The 21468-nt window shown below is 36.6% G+C and overlaps 1 protein-coding gene across 1 annotated transcript in view; it reads left to right on the forward strand.

Moving 5' to 3' along the window:
• LOC122811200 (EF-hand calcium-binding domain-containing protein 4B-like) overlaps positions 1 to 21468 on the forward strand; it is a 1881211-nt gene that overhangs the window by 1664707 nt on the left and 195036 nt on the right. Inside the window, exon 13 of the mRNA XM_044082881.1 lies at positions 10610 to 10883. Coding sequence (XP_043938816.1) covers positions 10610 to 10883 — 274 coding nt within the window. The remainder of the gene's footprint in view (positions 1 to 10609; positions 10884 to 21468) is intronic.

Genomic DNA, 21468 nt, shown 5'->3' on the forward strand with positions numbered 1-21468 from the left:
CTAGTTGCATGATGGCTAAGTCATTTGGGGTTTTAATAACTGCTCCTAAATTGCAGTCATCTGCAAACGTAGTCAGTCAGAACCCTTTGGTATTGGCTTTTACTATAAAAATGTAGATGCTAAACATGAGAGATCCCAGCACAGAACCCTGCGGGACTCAAGTGGTGATGGGTCTGTTTGTGGAGGTATCTTCCCCTGTTTTAATTACCTTGCATAACTACTCCTGTTTCTTAACCCATCCCCCTCCATTTCACACTCCCCCTACACAAGATAATTGAATGCTCTGTCATTTCATTTAAAGCCATTACCAGATCCAATGTTAAATAACATCTTAAAAACATTGATTGCTTCTATCACCCATTCATCCCAATATTTTTAGACTAGGAAGTAAACTACTCAGTAAGCTTCTTTCATTCATATTCAATAGTTTCCTCACTAAAAATAGTCTACACCATAGTTCTAAGCTTTGCTTGACTTTAGAAAAAGTTTTGATACTGAACTCACCTGCTTGCTAAACAAACTAAAAAAACAGGTTTCTCATCTGATGTTGTTCAATTGTTTCAAAGTTCTCTCTCCAACAGAACTTTCACATTTTTAGGGCCTAATAACACCTATATCTCTTATTCAACCTATAAAGGTGTACCTCAGTGATCTGTTCTTGGTCCATTCCTCTTTTCTCTCTTAATAAATGATCATCACAGGAACCACCCTTAGATTACCTGTACCTTATATACAAATGATGTCCTGACCAAAGCCAATCACAACCCATCTCTTCTCAAACATGAACTTCAGAATGAATTCATTCTGGAATTGAGTTCATGTGGATACATTTACTATCAACCCTCAGAATAGCTCTGTCATGTTATTCAGTACACCACAAAAATTATAATACACTCAAATTATCATGATTACTTAATCTCTCTGGTACAAAAGAAAAAATAACTAGATCCTTTATTTGCCCAAAACCTCACCTTTCTTAAACACAGAGAACCTAACACATTAACTATTAGACATACACATATGAATTCCCAGGTTAGAATGCATCTATCCATTATTTCCCTCTGCTCTGTCCAAAACATATATCTACTACAACTTTTGTACTTCATTGGGAACACAGGTGTAAAAAGAGGGGTGACTTTTTCACCTAAGTGTTTGCTGTGGCTTTGGTATCAGAAAAAGGTAGTGCTGGGTTGACTGTTACTTCTACATTTAACATAGCTTAAAAAGACCTTGTGGTTTTCCTCGGATTAGTTCATATCCAGCCTTGGTGTTTCAAACATTGTGTTCAGTTTTTTTCAGACCTGCCTAAGTACCTGCTTCTGACAAGAGGTGGCCAATCATTTGTATGAGTTTGTTTATTCAAGGGTTACACCACAAGGGTTTATTTTTGAAAGCCCATTATTTGCATGGAGATGGAATTCTCTGCAGAGGTGTTTTGATGTTGGAGGTAAATGTAGCTGCCTTAGTGATTTAGTCAGCAGAAAGAGGACAATTTTGAATTTCTTCAGGCCTTTCAACAGGGGCATTAGGTTGGCTTTGGTGTAATCTCTGATTATGGTAGAATTAATGGGCAGGAAGGAGGTAGTTCTGTGGGGAAAATTAATTTGGTTGTCATATCTGATTAAGTATGAAATTACATTAATAGAGACGTAGGAAGAGAACATTTGTAGGGACACAGTAAAGTATGTCATCACTTCTTGTGGGAATTTGGACTATTTAATCTAGGGAGCTGTTACTGATGAAAATCAAGGAATTGAAGGGTATATTTTTAATTGTTGTATATTTTTTCCAGTTAATAAATGGGTACTTGTGATTAAAAGATACAGAATTCAACTTACAAGGCTATTACCCTGATTATCAGGAGACATTGAAGGGGATCTATTGTTAGCAGTAATTTGGAAACTGTCATTATTTAGTGTGATTAAGATATGCAGGAGTTCCAAATCAGTGTCATGAGGAATATGGCACAAGATATTGAGGGAACTGCTAAATACCGATACTCCTTCACTGCTCCCAGATGGATCAAGATAGTGGTAAGGGCACCCCAGATACATCACACTCGTATGGAGCGAGTGCTGCCAATCGAATGCAACCAGTTTTCAATGACTACACAAATATTATTTCCCTGGTTGTCCAGAAGGTCACAACATTGGACAAACTTTAGGTGAGATTCCTAGTACTGACCAGTTTTACCCAATATCCAAGTAATGGATGTTTCCTAAAAAAGGCAATACGTGAGCATACAAAGTCTTAATCAGTATGTTGAAGCCCTGAGGACAGAGATGCAGGGCATCTCTGGTGAAGCAGGCTGGCTTGTCGATCAGCACTTTCCATACTTACACATATTCAATCCCTTTGGAATGACACAATTTATCTATCCATTTCTTAAAGAAATTTAGAGTCAGGTGAAAGAGCTTTGATGAATCAGAAGTTTGAGACTTCATCCATATTTACTGCAAGCCAACACCAAATCGTAACTTTGCTTATGATATTTAATTTTCTTGGTTATGCTGAGTTGTGAAATGAACATTTGCTGCTTTTTTGGGCATATGATTTCTTAAGTTCTGTTCCCATATGCTAGATTTAGGTAATACCTTCGTTTCCATGAATGTAGTGATCCCGTACAAGTCCCCTACTACTACACTGTTTGTAGCAGATAGATGTTTTGGACAGAGCAGAGTGAAATAATGGGTAGATGCATTCTACCCTGGGAATTCAAGCACACTGAAACATTGCAGAGGACTCGTTTGTAACTGGATAACATACCACACACAGATACCAAAAAGTAAAACAGATACCTTTACTATAACGCTGTGCGTGATTAGCCATCCAGCACTTTATTTCCATTGTAGAAACAAATGGCATACTGGGCATGAATTACACCAAGTCATCTTGGGAGAGGGCACATAAGGTCTCTGTATTCTTACAATTTAATCTAGAACTAAAGCTGCTTGTTTAGAATTTAAATTTTAACTGTTTAGTAGGATTTCAAGGCAGAATCAGTAGACAATCATGGAACTAATTTTTCACAATAAAGAAGATCACTCACTTTATGCAATGTCTGATACAGTTGACAGATTTTACAATTACTACATTATTTTATAATATTCACCTGTTACTGAAATTAAAATTGAATATCATAGCAGTGAGAAAATATACAAAGCATACTGATATGTAAAAAACTTAACATTGCTTGTATGACAGCTCTTTGTCTGTATGCTCTGTAAATGATAGAGATAAACATGTGCCTTAATAAAATGATAGAGGAAGAAAGCACTGTTAAAGTATTTTTCTTCTATTGAAAAAAACAGTGAACATTTTAACATATATCAAATGTCAGTTAGATAAGATCAGTTGTTAAGCTTTGATTTCTACAACTGTTTCTATACCTGTTGTGGTCATTTTTTTTTGGTCTGTCCAAGACATATGTTATAAGGAATACTGTATCTTTATTAAAATGTGTGTGCTTTTTAGCCTGTTGCTTGCTAAATAAACAAACATCTATGCTTTTGTATAAATCAAACCTGCTCTTTCTTTTAAAATACATCAGCTGGAGGCAAATAGTTACCCATCACTTTGCCCTTCAGTCACTGAAGTTTGGTTACACTTTATATTACACCTGCTTTTTATGCAACAGCAAGGTCCCTTCCATGTAATTACATTGAGTATAATCAAAATGGTCATTACAGCATAGAAATGTGGAAGAAATTATTGTGTTATAAGTAAAAACTGTAGGGCAGATTTCTTGTCTGTTGTCCCATATTTTCTGCGCTGTTCAACTATTTTCTGAATGAACAATCCCACATTTAATAACATAACTAAAGTGTTGCCTAAAACTTCAGTGTTACTTAATTTCATCTCATTTTTCATACATTCCAGGTCAGTGTTGTTATGACTGTGTTGTTACCTATTAATATGGCCATTATTTCTTCTCTTCATTCAGGGTAACCAGACAAAATCTCCTTAGTGCCAAACTTTACAGAAGAATCCTGTTTTCCTTCTTATAGTTACATTTCTTTAAACATATAAATACTTACATTCTGTGGCATAACTAAAATATGACAAGCTGAGAGTTAGAGCTAGACATTTTCCTATAGGAATTGAGTTTTTAAATGAAATCTGTTCTTTTACAATGGCCATAAGTCAAAGGTATATCAAGAAATTAGCTGTACAAAGCATCCGTTAGAACTGACAGCATAATGCTCAACTATAGCCATGCCCATTTCAGAAAAAAACAACACAGTACTGGAAGTTTAATAAACCTCATCTTTTCATTTACTGTGCACTTATGATATGGAGAAATAAACAGTATCAGACTGTGCATTTGGATTGCTCCTATTGGCCTTTCTCTTTTCTTATATTTTAGGGAAGAACTTGATATTTTTATTTATTTATTTGCCTCACAAGCTGCCAGTTATCAGCCTCTTGCTGACCAATGTAGTGATTTGTTCCCCACCATAGTGGTAAGAGTCAGCTGAGAGAGGCCAGCATTCAGGCATCCTAACCTCTCCTGTATGCATTCAGCTAAGAGCTGGGGGGAGGTCAGACAAGGAACTTACCGTAAAGGGTACACCTCACTTCCAGAAGTGGCATTGCTTCCAAGTGGCCCCACCATCCTGGAAAGCATTTATAATGGTTTTCTCATTGTCCACCAAAGAAATCACACCAACTCCATCCACTCCAGAGTTTGCAGAGCATTTTGCTCCCCCTCAATATAGGTGTAAAGGCTATGCCCCTTCACTGCTCCCCATACTTACCTGGTTCGTAAGTGTTGATGCCACTAATCAAACCCCAGTCACCTGAGTCACAGTAAGCCAGGTTACAGTTTGTAATAAGTTAACTAAGGCTACAAACTGCATTGTCAATCCATATTTTTGAACCCCATATTGCCCTGCTAAAGCAATTAGAGTGCAAAACCTCAAAAGTTGCTTTTGTAGAATTGGATAAAGTATATATATATATATATATATATATATATATATATATATATATATATGTGTGTGTGTGTGTGTATATATATATATATATATATATATATATGTATGTATATATATATGTATATATATATATATATATATATATGTATATATATATATATATATATATATATATATATATATATATATATATATATATATATATATATATATATATATGTATATATATATATATATATATATATATATATATATATATATATATATATATATATATATATATATATATATATATATATATATATATATATATATATATATATATATATATATATATATATATATATATATATATATATATATATATATATATATATATATATATATATATATATATATATATATATATATATATATATATATATATATATATATATATATATATATATATATATATATATATATATATATATATATATATATATATATATATATATATATATGTATATATATATATATATATATATATATATATATATATATGTATACATATATATATATATGTGTGTGTGTGTGTGTGTGTGTATGTGTGTGTATATTTATTTATTTAACTTGAGGGTAATACTTTTTAAGGGAAGTATAAAGTCAAATACCTCTGTTTTGGGATGAAAAGGCTTTGAGCTATTGCAAAACGTTTACTTCAAGTTCCACTCATTTTGGCCAAAGTTGCTGTTGGGCTTTTGAGTGTCATTCATACTAAATATCATACAAAAAAAAATGCATAACCATTTTCATCAGTTTTCAACACTGATCCATGTCAGAAGCTGAAAGTATTGCTAATGTGTATCCCTAAACACTTGAAGTACAGCCAATGCAAGCACAGAAATATAAAACATTAGTTTTTTGTTACTCGGGAATGATTCATAAATAGGCTGTAGAGCGAGTTTCGTTGAGACCAGCAAGGATGCTTGAAATTATCAATATCAAATGCAAACATGATTTTTTTTTTTTTTGGGGTGGGGGGGCTAATATATGTAATATCAGCTGCCAGTTTTTATTTTGAAAGGAAAATAAAGCATAATTCAGCTAATCAGGTTAACATAATCTCTGAAGATAGTTAACAGGGATATAGGTTGTTACACGGAAAACCATTTTGTTGAAAGCCCATCCATCCTCATTTCATTAAAATAATGAAACAGTCTTTGGTATTAGGGGATAAGACCTCACATCCATCACGTTCAGGGCACAAAACCGTCTTCATCCTTTTACTAAATATAATCACCTGTAAGGCTCATGTGAACAGAGCAGTGGCATCTAAGTAGACTGAATGAAATGGTCATTGTAAGTGAATAGTGAAAAAGTATGCTTTCCTATGAGGAAGTTATTGCTGATTAGTACTGGGTCCTTTAAAACATTAATCCAAGGCAATCTTTGTTGGCTGTAGATTATTTAATTATTTATTTTTCTTATAATTTTTGATAATCATGTATGCATATGTGTTATACTAATGTTTGACATGACAGGATGGACTGAGAGTGTTAAATGCTGAGCAAGGCCTCACGTCTTGTTGCAGCTATTGTTAAAATACAGTATTAGATATAATGTATACCTGCTTTCATGATATAGATTGATATAAATGCTACTTTGCTATGTAATAAATAGTAGAAAAGAAAGGTCATATATGAGAAAGTAGCATGATGACTGCAAAAGGATGAGAGAATAAATTATTATGAAAATGCAGAAAAATCAAGGAGCTGGGTAATATGTTGTTGTCTTTCGGCTTTTCCCGGTTAGGGGTCGCCACAGTGCAACTCCGGTCCGCTAATGATTGGCAGTAGATTTTCACAAACGTCGCAGTGCCAGCTCGACGTTCAGCCTTCAACAAAGGCACGCCCATTTACGCATGTCTTTCGAATGCCCACCCAACCACGGGGAGGACATGCAGACTCCACACAGAAGGCACTCCCCGCACTCCAGCCGAGAAATGAACGGGAGAACCTCTTGCTGTGAGGCAACAAACGCTACCGCTGCACCACCGCGGAAGTAAGGAGCTGGGTAATATATGAGCTTAAATTAAGTGGAACATGATAAAACATTGATAAACAGTATTAAAAATTGTAAATGTGGAGCTTACATCAGCATACATGCTGTTCTTTTTTCCCCTTACCTGCAGTAACTGAAACAGGGCTTGATCATTTAATTTAAAATAGGTTCAGTGGTAACTACTAGGCATGCTGCCCTTATGAGTATTTTAAGCCTAGCCAATATCCCTTAGTGAGAGTCAAACCTTGTACCTCTTCCTTGTGAGGTAAACACCTTAACAATTATAGCAACCCCAGCAATGAGGCCTTTGTTGTTGTTGTCGAATAAATTAATACAGAAATCAAGGTACATATTATGAAACTGTAGTGAAACTAGGATTGCTGGTACTGTTTGTGTTAATTATTTACTTTTGACTGGATAGTTTGTAATGTTAGATCTTAAAAAAATATTTTTGAATGGCCTTGCTAGTTGCTATGTTTTTGTCAGCTCTCTGAATGCAAACTCAGTAAAAACAACTTATCAAGTCAATTCACTAGACATTTTACAGTAGCTGCCTTACCCAGTTCAGAGGTATATAGTGCTAGACCCTTGGATGAAAAAGTAATCATAAATAGAAAAGTTTAAAATAAGTTTATCACAGGGCATACTCAGTGGAGAGGAGTATATGACGCACAAAACAATATACAGCATTTCTTAAGCCAAGCAAACTCTCCTCTATCCATTGGAAAGAAGCTTTTCCCTGCATGCTCATTAATCCTAATTCTAACCCAAACCTCTGTCCCAAACCTAAGCAAAACCATAACCCTAAAGCTAAACCTAGTGCTTAAACTTAATGTAGCATCTGTACAAATGAGAGAGAGACAAAAAGACTCAATCAAATTGTCTTCACAAAAATAACCTATATATTTTAGAATCAGAAAGCACACTTTGCATGACAAAAGCATTATGGCAACAAAAAGAAATTATTAATAAACTTATGACATAATAGTTAATATACTCAGATGTCAAATGATAATTGCTTCAACAGCTGCAGAAATGCTTTCTTAGTAAATATTCCACAATACTAAAAGTATTTATTGGATTAAGATTTAGGATACAATTGTAACAGAATCAAGTTCATTATAACATGACATTCTAGAATGAATTTTGTTGATATTTTATGATCTTAGTAAATTTATTTCTACTTTGGGAACAAAACAGTTATGCAACTCAGTGAATATAAGAAATCGGGTTATTTGTTCAAAAACAGATATATCCTTTGAGCAGAGTACACATTTCTTTGTTATGAAGGACTTTTATTTTATCCAGTAGAAGCTTAGAAATATATTTAGCAGGTTACTTGGTCTCTATCTACCATTCTATAGATATTTAATTCATCTAATGAATTTTCTTTTCTACTTGATTAAAGAAATGACTCATCTGGAATGAATATGAACTTACTATGTCTTATAAAACTTGATTATGAATCATGGATACAGACTATGCCATTGTGTTTGGTTTCGTATAGTTTGTATTAAGTGAAGACTGGTATTTGATGTTCAAGTCTTTAAGTGAATCTGCCATGTTTGAGCAGCTCTGCTTCAAATGAATAGTCCACTGTTAAACTACTGGATCAATGTGGGTGTTATTAAATTTGAATATTAGTAACAGTGATGTGAGAGGTATCTTAATAAGTTCAGTGGATCTAGAAGTGATTAACTGCTGACATTAGTAGACCACTTGGAGTTCTTCAAAATGTACATATGTCAGTAGTAGTGATGCAGACGGTTTAAACCATGTGCAATGGTACCCAGCTGCAATGTCAGTGTAGGCTCTAAATGTAATGATGATGCTGTCACTGGTCCTGCAGTGCTCTACAGTCTATATATAGATAGCTGTACTGAACACTAGCAACATTTTTGCACACTTGTAATATTACAGGGCAAGAAAAGAGAGAAAATCTCATACAAGAGAAACAAAATACAGACAACATGGTTTGTCATTTTTTCATGAGAAATACTGTTAGTATAGGTGTATTCACAAGTTATGCTCCCCTTGCTTGTGTTATTAACATACCAGCACATAAAATTGCCATAGTGTTTCAGTAGTGCAACAGCTACCTGTGATAGTAACCCATTACATCCTCTAAACAGTCTTCACTGTTACTCTCAAGTATGAACCCAAACACAGTGTGCTTAAATCTCTGGTGTAATCAATTTCTTGTTATGTTGAAAGTTCATAGAAATTCAGCAAATAACAAGAGATAAATCAGATGTCAGAAAAAAAGATATAAAATTGCTAATGTTTTAAACAAAATTCATAAATTCCATCTGGAGTTCTTTAGGTTCAGTTATTGCTGTAAGTGCTATCCATAAACCAATCCAAATAGAACTGTCATTTAAAGAACACATCATAGCCTGTGCTAAAACTTGAGAGTTTATTTTATAAACTGTATCTGGGGAACTTTTTGAGAACAAAGGACAAATGTATTAGAAGAATAAAGAAAATTAACAGCATATATGCACAATAATTCTTAAGTAAGTATAATTATATGAAATCTAAGGAGAATGCCAGTATGATTTGTTCATATCACTTTTGAGATAGTCTATTTTTGTGGTGTGTTTTGAAAACGATGGTTGTAAACTGTGATCCTTTTCTTCTATAGATTTGTTTCCAGAGCTGCAATGTGGTAGTTAAAGAACCTCAGCACTCTGTGGCTTTTTCCTTAAATAATAATACTATTTGCAGTGGAAGCCTTTTTGCCTGAACATTATATTATTCCTTATTATGTGAGCAAAGTTTGGCCATTGATTAACTTTGCATTAAGCTACTTATAACTTGAAATTTCCCAGTTTATCCCAAATCTACACAACTTGTGTTTCAGTGTTTTTCTCCAGACTTTTCTCAAGCCTGTTGCTTAACATTCATCGATGTCTACACGATCTTGCATTACACTAACCCAGGACCCCATTTCCTGAGATGTGTAAAGTGGCTGGAGTTACTCATTTCCTCCTTCCTCAGCTAGGCATATAATCAAAAGCATATGAAATGATTAATATGCAGATACTCTTGCCCACTAGAAATGCTCCATGTTATGCTGTGCTTTTTTTATAGTTGATGTATCTTTGAGCCAAACAAGTCTGTTACTTGTCATACCTCAGTCAGGTTACTTATGTTCACCTTACCTATTGAATCATCAAAAGTTGTTTGTCTTTTCGGCTTTTGGGGTCGCCACAGCGGAACTCCGGTCCGCTAATGATTGGCAGTAGATTGTTATGGTAACTAGTTGCCAGCCCGATGCCCAACCTTCAGCGAAGGCACACCCATTCACGCATGTCTTTTGGAGGCCACTTGACCATGGGGAGTACATGCAGACTCCAAACAGAACACACTCCAGCCGAGAATTGAACAGGAGAACCTCTTGCTGTGAGGCACCAATGCTACTGCTGTACCACCGCGGCTTCACTGAATCATCAGAAGTAATGGATTGAATTAAATAATCTTGTAAAAGAGGAATAGAATGAATTATTGAAAATAAATATATGTTTTAATGCATCTGAGAGTACCCAGAATGTTTATATTTGTAATTGTGGTTAAGCTAACTTTAGCAATTTAATTTTTATATCCTGGATGAATGGACCATTTTATAGCCCACCCTCTGCAACAGAAGAAGTTACATCTGAGCCCATTCGGAAGAGTTGTAGGTATGTATCTTTCAAAAGCCCCTTGGAAAATGAAAGTGAAAATGGATGCCAAGCACTGGGAAATCCTACCCAAACTGGCAGTGTAGCAGTGCCACAAGAGGCCCAAGGAATAAATCTAGCAGAATTGAAACAATCTACAGCTTCACTTGAAGGAGATGGAGAGGATTTGGATGAGATGCCTTTATCACCAAGGGGTCAGCCCATAGGCACAGAACATGTGGTAAGAAATAGCATTTGTAACAAGTAAGTGGCGTTTCACTGAACTGTATATGTTGTGCTAAGAAAAGGATGGGAACAAGAATAAGAAATATTTTATTTTCTTCTTAAAACCAATGTTTGACTTTGTTATCTATCCTTTGTTTCTCCCTAAAGGAAAGTTGCCACAATTAGTGTGCATGAGTAACTAATGTCAATAAATTTGTGCTCTTTTCAGCAAAATTTCAACCCTTTGGTTTCTGACATGCCAGATATGCATTGGCTGGAGTGTAGGTCTCTCAGCATTGCAAAGCAGTATAATATTGTAAACAGTAGTATGTACACAGCAGTATAATACTGTAGACAGTAGTATGTACAAAGCAGTATATTGTAGACAGTTGTATGTGCAAAGCAGTATAATATTGTAAACAGTAGTATGTACAAAGCAGTATAATACTGTAGACAGTAGTATGTACAAAGCAGTATAATATTGTAGACAGTTGTATGTGCAAAGCAGTATAATATTGTAGACAGTTGTATGTGCAAAGCAGTATAATATTGTAAACAGTACTATGTACGAAGCAGTATAATACTGTAGATAGTAGTATGTACAAAGTAGTATAATACTGTAGACAGTAGTATGTACAAAGTAGTATAATACTGTAGACAGTAGTATGTACAAAGCAGTATAATATTGTAGACAGTTGTATGAGCAAAGCAGTATAATATTGTAAACAGTACTATGTACGAAGCAGTATAATACTGTAGACAGTAGTATGTACAAAGCAGTATAATACTGTAGACAATAGTATGTACAAAGCAGTATAATATTGTAAACAGTACTATGTACAAAGCAGTGTAATATTGTAGACAGGAGTATGTACAAAGCAGTATAATACTGTAGACAGTAGTATGTACAAAGCAGTATAATATTGTAAACAGTACTATATACAAAGCAGTATAATATTGTAGACAGTAGTATGTACAAAGCAGTATAATAATGTAGACAGTAGTATGTACAAAGCAGTATAATATTGTAGACAGTAGTATGTACAAAGCAGTATAATACTGTAGACAGTAGTTGTACAAAGCAGTATAATATTGTAGACAGTATTATGTACAAAGCAGTATAATACTGTAGACAGTAGTATGTGCAAAGCAGTGTAATACTGTAGACAATAGTATGTGCAAAGCAGTATAATATGGTTAACAGTAATATGTACAAAGCAGCATACTATTGTAAATAATACTATGTACAAAGCAGTATAATACTGTAGACAGTGGTATGTACAAAGCAGTATAATATTATAGACAGTAGTTTGTACAAAGCAGTATAATACTGTAAACAGTAGTATGTGCAAAGCAGTATACTATTGTAAACAGTACTATGTACAAAGCAGTATAATACTGTAAGCAGTAGTATGTACAAAGCAGTGTAATACTGTAGATAGTAGTATGTGCAAAGCAGTATAATACTGTAAACATTAATATGTACAAAGCAGTATACTATTGTAAACAGTACTATGTACAAAGCAGTATAATACTGTAGACAGTAGTATGTACAAAGCAGTATAATATTACAGACAGTTGTATGTACAAAGCAGTATAATGTAAACAGTAATATGTACAAGTAGTATAATACTGTAAACAGTAGTATGTACAAAGCAGTGTAACACTGTAGACAATACTATGTACAAAGCAATGTAATACTGTAAACAGTACTATGTACAGAGCAGTATAATATTGTAAACAGTACTATGTACAAAACTAAAATGCTATAGACAGTACTATGTACAAAATAGTATAATCCTATAAATGGTACTTTGTACAAAACAGTATAATAATACTGTAAACAGTACTGTGTACAAAGCAGTATAATACTGTAGACAGTACTATGTACAAATCAGTATAATACTGAAGACAGCACTATATACAAAGCAGTACAATACTGTAGACAGTACTATGTACAAAGCAGTATAATACTGTAGACAGTACTATCTACAAAGCAGTATAATACTGTAGACAGTACTATGTACAGTAGAAATTATTTTTAAAAATCCAGATTTTAAAAGTTCATCTTCAGTACCTTTGGAGTGAACTTTTCATGAGGCTACCAAAAGATATATAACAGAACTCTAGCTATTCCTGACATTTGCCCATAACAGCAGAAAAGATGTTGCTGTTTATAATGGGAAGTTCATTAATTTGTTTTTTATTCTCTGAATGTAACCTTCAGTTTGTTTTTGGAAAATGCATAAATTTGTTTAAAAGAAAGAACTGCAACAAGTATATGTCTTCACATACCTTTTCTAAGTAGTGTGTGGTGCTTTCTTTTGTTTATAAAAAACTTTTCTTCTGTTCAAGTTGTATGCATCCACCCATTAGTCCCAAAAAGATCCCTTTGAGCAAAAATTATTTCTGTACTCCCTTACACACTGTGGATATGGCCTTATTTCCTAAATGTATTATTGGTGATGGGCAACAAAGTATTATATTAAGAAGGAATATTAGAATGGGGAATCCCTTACTAAATAAGATAAGATACCCCTCAATTCTCTTGCTAGTTTCACGTGTACGTTGTCAAGCGTCACAAGAAGGCTATCCCATGTTCCATCTACCATTATCTCCAGATTCAGTTTTCATTACTACTTAGTTGGTGCATGAGAAGTGAGCCCACTTAACTCTGTCTGCAGGTATCATACTGAGTAATACATTTGGGTCAAGTTGGTGACAAGGAGTAGCACCATATTCATTTGGGTTCCTCTTGGCTGTTTGCAGTAATGCCTGGAGGGAGCATTTGCACATATACATATACTGTCTGTGTTGTGTATTACAGACGTTAACTACTCAATGCAGCTGGTATTTGGGCTTCCAGTCACCATCCATACTGTTCTGGATAGAGATCTTAGTCTCAACACTCTGTATGGAGTAAGATAGGAATCTATTGGGCACTCAGCCTTTACATTTCTACTAAGCCATATAATATACCAAGCTCATTCTTATTCCAGGGATAATAGATGATATATCTCCACTATAGGAAGCAACTGTTCATACAGCCCAGCACTGCAGTGTAACTCTAACTCTTAACTGATCCAGACGTGCTGCGTTTTTCATTTTCCCCCTTCTCATATTTTTCTAGCTGACCTTCAGATGCTTAGTATTGCTCTAATTGCTACTAAAATAAGTGTCTTGTTGCTAACACCCTCATAGGGTGGCATCCTAGGAGAAATGTTGAGTGGAGCAACCCAACAGCATAACATAAGATGTCCTCGTACAATGTGAATTTTTGTTACACCCTAATTGGGTGTGGCATTTTAACACAGTGATCATCAGACATGCACTGTCTAATTTTAAGACTCATACCTTATTTTATTGGTCCTTTTCATTGGGCTGTAACCACAGTTAATAAATGTGCTTCTCAAATATTCTGCTTTTGAATAAATAACCACTGCATGCCAAGTCCCCTTATTTTGCTTTTCCACATAAATGCAGATTACAACTGCTACAGTAGCATTATCCTTGCTGCTACTAATTAAGCAATAATATTTTCTTTGCCTTTTCCCCACACCTACTCATATGGAGGAATCCATCACCTGCAGGCACACATGTTGAAGCTTAAGCAAGTAAAGTCCTCCACAATCACAGAAGCAAAAAGTTATTTTCTACAGAAGATATGAATTTATTATATTGTTAAACTCACATTCTTGACAACATTGTAGGATACTGTGTAGACAGTGTCACACTACTTACTATTGTGCCAATACAGTGTCATCAGATTTTGCTTTAAAGCTTTGATGGTTCTGCTGGGGTAAAATGTGATCTGTTTATTCAGACTTTTACAGCTGCAGATAGTATGCAAGTAGATGAATGCTGAAATATGATATCCAATACAAAGAGAAGGGAACCTCTGCCAGAGGTGGAGACGGAACAGAATTCCTTCTTTTTTCAAAAAGAGAAAAACTGTTCAGTATTACTGTGAAAAAATGAGATATGCAAATAACATTGCAACAAACATAACTTTTGGCAAAAAATATGCAGTATACACGTTAGATAGAGAGATATATGTAGTGATAGATGGAGATGTGAGTTATTTGGCTGACTTGATTAGAAAGGCTTTATTAGCTCTGTCTTCCTCCTAAACAATCACATTTGACCATATTCCTGCTCAATCTAGTCCATTCAGACATAATATAGGGTGTCACTGGAAAAAGATTGCCAGTGTAATCCAAGCAGACATAGAATACTATTCTGGCATAGGAGGTCATAGAAAAAGACTGCTGTTATACATAGCAGGATAGATGTTTTTGGGGTAAACAGCATAGGTTTTAGATGTGCATGTCTACCAGCCATACAAAGGACAAGATACAAAGCACACATCTTATGTTTCCCCTTTTAATCAAATTGCATTGTACCAGAAGGTTAGTAGACATTTATTGCATTTTCTACATTGTTGAACTAAGAAAGATATTTGTTGCCCTTTCTGATTCATTGTTAATCTGATATTTTTTAGTATATTAAAACTTTCGGTACTTAAGTATTATCGCAACCACATTACGAGCCGGAGAAGCGGCTGAGCACCAAGACATTCTCCTGCAGAAATATGTAGTGCAACTGTGATAGGAAGTAGTGTGTGTCACTGAAGTGTCAGTAATTTAGAGAGAAAGTCAGAGAAAGAAAGGAAAGTAAATGCAGAAAGCAAAGCGACGACTGATATATTAACGCCTCCTGCTTTAGGAGAGTCAAGAATAAAAAGTCAAAAGTACAATTAGTAGACGACCACACATCTTACAATGAACCACAAAAAAAATTACTTTACACTTTGTGCCAGTTTAGTGTCTAGTCCTTAAAGAATATCATCATAAGTACCCTTAAACTAACAAAGTGAGATGTATGTTCGTCCACGTATAATAAAACTTAGCAACCTACGTCACTTCATTTTCAGACTGTGATGGCCACCAGTCAACAGCAAATGACTGAGAAACACACTACCCTGTCTCAACTTAGTAATATGAAAAGCACACACTGTAGTTGTCTTCACATTCATGTAATTAAGTGTCTAATGTCAGGCCTTTTGTGTAATAACGGTAATAATGGTAATTAGATTATCTTGAGTTTTTTGAAAGAAATGACACAATACAACTACCGTTTTAACTCTTTAAAGTGATATAAGCAGTCCAGAGCTGTTGATTTGCAGAGCACAACAGCAAAGGTACAAAAATATTTCCCTCATCGTCTTTTATCACTTCAAATTAAATTTGTTGATTTTATTTAACAGCTCTTATAAACTCTGATGATGCCGCATTGGTACTGTAATGTGGTTGCGTTAATACGTAAGTGCCAAACTTTCTCATAAGTTGACTCATAGCATAGCAAATAAAAAATATGGTTATTTTGGTGATCCTCCCAAAATAATTCTACCATGTGTGTGTGTGTATATATATATATATATATATATATATATATATATATATATATATATATATATATATATATATATATACACACACACACACACACACACACACACACATATATCAGAATAATGGCAATAATTTTAACTTCAAAAGAACAAAACTGTGAAGTAATGGCAACCAAAAGTGTGTCTAGTCTAGTTTTATTATGTTTAGCTGTGATGATGTCTATTAATTTAAAAAGAAGCAAGGTTGCCATTTTCAAATGGAACCTTATCATTTTGTTGCTGTAATGACTCAGGTTTAAATGTAAAATAATACACTGCATATTTTGCTCATATCTGGAATGATAGGTGTAGAATTCCATTACCGTAGAGTTTCCCTGTGTATTTAGGCTTTTAGAAGAAATCAAACAGATTTATAGTATCTGTCTTGATGCGGCATTTTAGGGAAATACTACATATTACAATCACACAGGAAATAGAGTATAAAGAATTTATGTTCTTACCGTAATGTTCCATCTGTGTTGTCCATTTTCATTCTTCCTCGACCTGTGCGTTTCAGATCTGACCCGGCCACTTTCCAAGCTCAAGATTCAATGCTCAAACGCCTCCTTTCCATCCCAAAATGCCTCCTTCCTCCAAAATACCTCAGATTGAGTTTGCTATAAAGTATATAGCTAAGATATCTGTATAGGTAAAGATGAAGAAAAGGGTTCAGGAGCTCATCCCAGGGACTACAGGATAGTTCCTGAGAGAGACAACTCCATCAGGTCGACAGTGAAAAGAGGCCAGGGGGAAGGAGGGTGGGGAGGTCGAGGAAGAATGAAAACAGACAACACAGATGGAATGTTATGGTAAGAACATAACTTCTTTATCTGATGTTGTCATTTTCATTCATTCCTTGACCTGTGGGACAGAGTTCCTAGCTGCTTAGAACCTAGGATGGCCCTTATGGAAGGATATTCCGAAACACCATGGAGCCAAAGGCAGCTCTATTCCTGGAAATTATGTCTAGTTTGTAATGAGAAATAAATGTATGAGACCTTGACCAGGACGCAGCTGCACAGATATCATCAGTTGACATCCTCAGGGAAAAGGCTTGAGAAGTTGCCATAGATCTCTTCGAATGAGATTGGACATGCCCTGGTGAGGGTATAGCTTTTGACAAATAAACAAAGGAGATGCAATCTCACAACCATCTGGCTAGGGTAAGTTTAGTAACTGCTTTGCCTTTCCTCATGTCTGAAAAAGATATAAACAGCTGGTCAGATTTTCTGAAGGATTTTGTCCTGTCCACATAAAAACATAATTGCCTATGAACATTCAGAAGATTCAGTGTGTATTCTCCCTTATACTGGAAATTGGGGAAGAAAACTGGGAGATGAATGGAATGATTGATATTGTCTTCTCTGGGCACTTTAGGTAAAAACAATAACTTGGTCCATAAGGAAAATCTACCCTTATGGAAGATCAAAGAAGGAGGTTTAGCAGAGAAGACTTGGATCTCAGAAACTCTTTTTGCTGACATAATCTCAACCAAAAATGTCATTTTCCAACAGACAAACGTCAGAGCTACTATAGCCTCTGATTAAAAGGGTGGAAGAACCAAGGCTTGTAAAATCAAAGTAAGATCCCAAGGAGGAGTTGGATCTTTGATTGGAGGATGGAGCAAAAATGTGCCCCTGAGAAAAACCTTAGATAGTTTGGAAGAAGCTAGGGTAGCAGAGTTTTCCCCAATGCGGAAGTGCAAAATGGCTGCCAATTGAAGCTTCACAATGCAATAGCTGACACAGTTCTGGAAAAGAAAGGCCAGGACGTCTAAAATCACAGGAGCAGGAGCGGTAAAAGGATCTGTCAACTTCTGTTGAGCCCAACTAGAGAACCTTTTTCATTTGCTCTTGTATATCTTCCTAGTGGAAGCTTTGTGAGCTGATATCAGGATCTGTCAGACCAGGGATGAAAGCCTGGAATATCTAGCCATCATTGGAACTGGAAAAACCATGTGGTCAATTTTAAACCTTGAAGGTTTGGATAAGGCTGTCCCAAGGGGTGGGACAGCAGGTCTGGAAGAGGTTCCAGAGTCCATGGTGGACAACGTAGATGAGACCAAAGAAAGGTGAACCAGACCTGGCAAGGCCAGAAAGGTGCAATGGGTATGACTTTGCTCTTCATCCAATGAGCTTTCTGAAGCAATTTGGAATCAGGGGTAAAGGCAGAAATGCATAGAGTAGACCGGGGGGGGGGGGGGCAAGCATGGACTAAAGCATCTCTCGGTGGCTGTCTCTGAGGAGGGATCAGTGCAAAGAACTTGTTGCATTTGTTGTTGAGGGGAGAGGCAAAAAAGGTTGCAGCAAGGTTGACCCCACTTGTTGAAGAGCATATCTGCCCCTGTCTGGTTCATAAACTGTTCATATGACATCAGTACCATTCTGCTGAGCCTTTCCACTAAAATGGTGGACTCCCCCAGAATGTGCATTGCAACTAGAAAGTGGTTAGTAGAGACTGACCATTGCCACACACTCATTGCTTTTTTAGACAGTGGTTAAGATCTGGTTTCCCCCTTGCTTGTTGGTGTACCGTACCATGGACATATTGTCCATTTGAATTGCAATGGTCCTGGGTGGAAGGAAGCTGTGTAGTGCTTGCAGCACTTGAAGGACTGATCTCATCTCTAGGATGTTGATATGCAATTTGGTCTCCTGAGATGACCATGTTCCTTAGACGATCCATCCCAGAAAATGCCCCTCCACCCCAACTGGGATGCATCTGTGGTCAGCATGGCATTTGGTGGAGGAAGAATGAAGGGATGACCTGGGTAGATTTCTGGGGAATGGAGCCATTAGAGAAGAGAGACTTTGCAAACCCTTGACATTTTTACGGGATGACACAGAGGTTACTGATGTAATGACCATTGAACTGATAATGTACACCGTACGATTCACATATGTAAGCAAACTGTGGGCAATAACATTATCATGGCAGCCATAGAACCAAATGCTCTTAGAACTAGTTTCACTGGAGGAGATGGAATTGCTAGGATTTGAAAGACATGAACCCTTAGAGTGGATACCCTGTCTGGAGGTATTAAGGCCATACTTCTGACTGTGTGCAAATGAGCTCCATTAGAGTCTATTATCAGCGCAGGATTGAGCTGTGATTTTTGTGTGTTTACAGTTATGCCCAGAGTGGGAGCTAGTTGTAACAGGTAATCCCTAGCTGGAATGAGTAGATGCCTGGTTGAAGCAGTTAGGAGCCAGTCGTAGAGATAAGGAAATATGGAATCCCTTCAGTCTGAGATGAGCTGCAACTACTGCCATGCATTTGGTGAACACCCTGGGGGGTTGTGATGAGACCAAACAGAAGCACTCAAAACTGGTAATGGCTGGCTCCCATCCTGAAATGAAGATACTTCCTGGAGCACCTCTCCATTTTGATATGGTAGTACACATCTTTCAGGTCTATTGAGAATATCCAGTTGTCCATCTTCAGAAGAGGTAGGATGGATTGGATTATGACCATCCTAAATTTAAATTTTTTTACTGATTTGTTCAGAGATGTCAAATACAAAATTAGCCTTAGGTCCCCTGTTTTCTTTGGTACAAAAAAGAACCTTGAGTAAACACCCAGTCCTGCTTGGTTGGGCAGGACCTCTTGGATAAAACTTTTTTGTAGTAGCTTTGTAATTTCTGGTGCTCCTGCCTCCCTTTGATGGGGTGATACATCAGGAAGGTATGTTTTAAGTTTGGGAAGGTTTAAGAAGGGAATGGAGTAGCCTCTGGATATGATCCTTTGTACCCATAGATCATTTGTGATGGCTATCCAGGCTTCTGGGTGCAAGGATAAGCATTCGCTGACTGCCACCAGAGATGGACAGTTGGGCAATCCTTCAGGAGTGCTGAAAGGGTCTGTCCAAGGAAGAATCCCAAGACCCTTGATTTTGTGGACCACCTCTGCTCCTGGAGTGGTGCCTACTATTGTAACTGTTTCCTCACTGCCTCTGGGGGAAAGGTCTCCCTGAGAATCCTGGAAAGGACCTTGAGATTTTCTGAACCACGTTTTTTTTTTCTCAATGCTGATTCCTGGAGAAAGATCTTTGTAGTGTAAAAAATGGATATGGGTAGCAGACAAGGTCTTCCCATCTTTCTCACTGTAGGAGAGTGCATCATGAACTGTAGGGCCAAACATAGATGAACCATCAAAAGGTGTGTTGACAAATGATTCCTTGAAAGGTTCCACAAAGTCACACCACCGCATCCAAGCATGACACTTAATGGCAATGCCAGAACTGGCAGCCCTAGAGATGCCTTCAGCTGCATGGGCAATCAGCCTTGTGGATGAATTAGAAATTGATTGGAGAGTAGCCATTCTGGTGGAAAATGTCCTGTATTCCTCTTCAGACATGGACTCGGGGACCATGCTAGTGTTCCCTGATTAGGTCCCTCTGTAGCCTGGTAAAATGGGGATAAATAGTTCAATGCTCATAAGGAAGAAGTGGATGAAGTGTAAGCCCTATTGCCAAACCTGTCCAAAGCCCTAGACTTCCCTGTTAGGGGAATGGACGGAGGAGCTGTCATGAGCTAGCTCCTTTTTGGTGGTCCCTGAACAACCGTGGCATCTACCGAGATCACTTTAGTCCAGTGGGGTTTGTCCGAGGGAACGCATAAGATCCTGTCAGCCCATTTGAGTATGGGCCCTACAGTGTCCAGATCCTTCCATGCCCTGGTGAAACTAACTCAGTAAGAGGATACACCTGGGTGGGTTAGGGATTTGGGAGGACCATCCACCTTTCTGATTGAGGATCTGTAGGATGTCCACAAAGGAGACATTGTCAGTTGGATATCTGGGGGATACTTCTCCTTCCTCAAAATTAGTGTCTGTAGTGATGGATTCCTGCAGGTGTCTGCTTTTGCACCTCTTCTTCTGAGGGACCTCCTCGTGGGATACTCCAGAGAGGTGTCAGAAGAAAAATAGGGTTCTACAGTGGAAAAAGGTTGGGAGCTTTGCAGCACCGGGTGTCCCAGTGGAAGATGAGAGACCTCAATTACAAAATCCTTTGGGGTGGGGGTGGGATCTAATGGTGGGAGAACTGGGAATCCTCTAGTCTGGGCAAGGACATTATCCACCACCTCGAAGGCAGATGGACTGTGAGTATCTGAGAGTCATCCCTCCAGAACTGCAGCCATTGGAGCAGACTTCT

This window comes from Protopterus annectens, chromosome 9.part0 (genome assembly GCF_019279795.1).
Source record: "Protopterus annectens isolate FY-2018-M chromosome 9.part0, PAN1.0, whole genome shotgun sequence".
In the NCBI taxonomy this organism is placed as follows: domain Eukaryota; kingdom Metazoa; phylum Chordata; order Ceratodontiformes; family Protopteridae; genus Protopterus; species Protopterus annectens.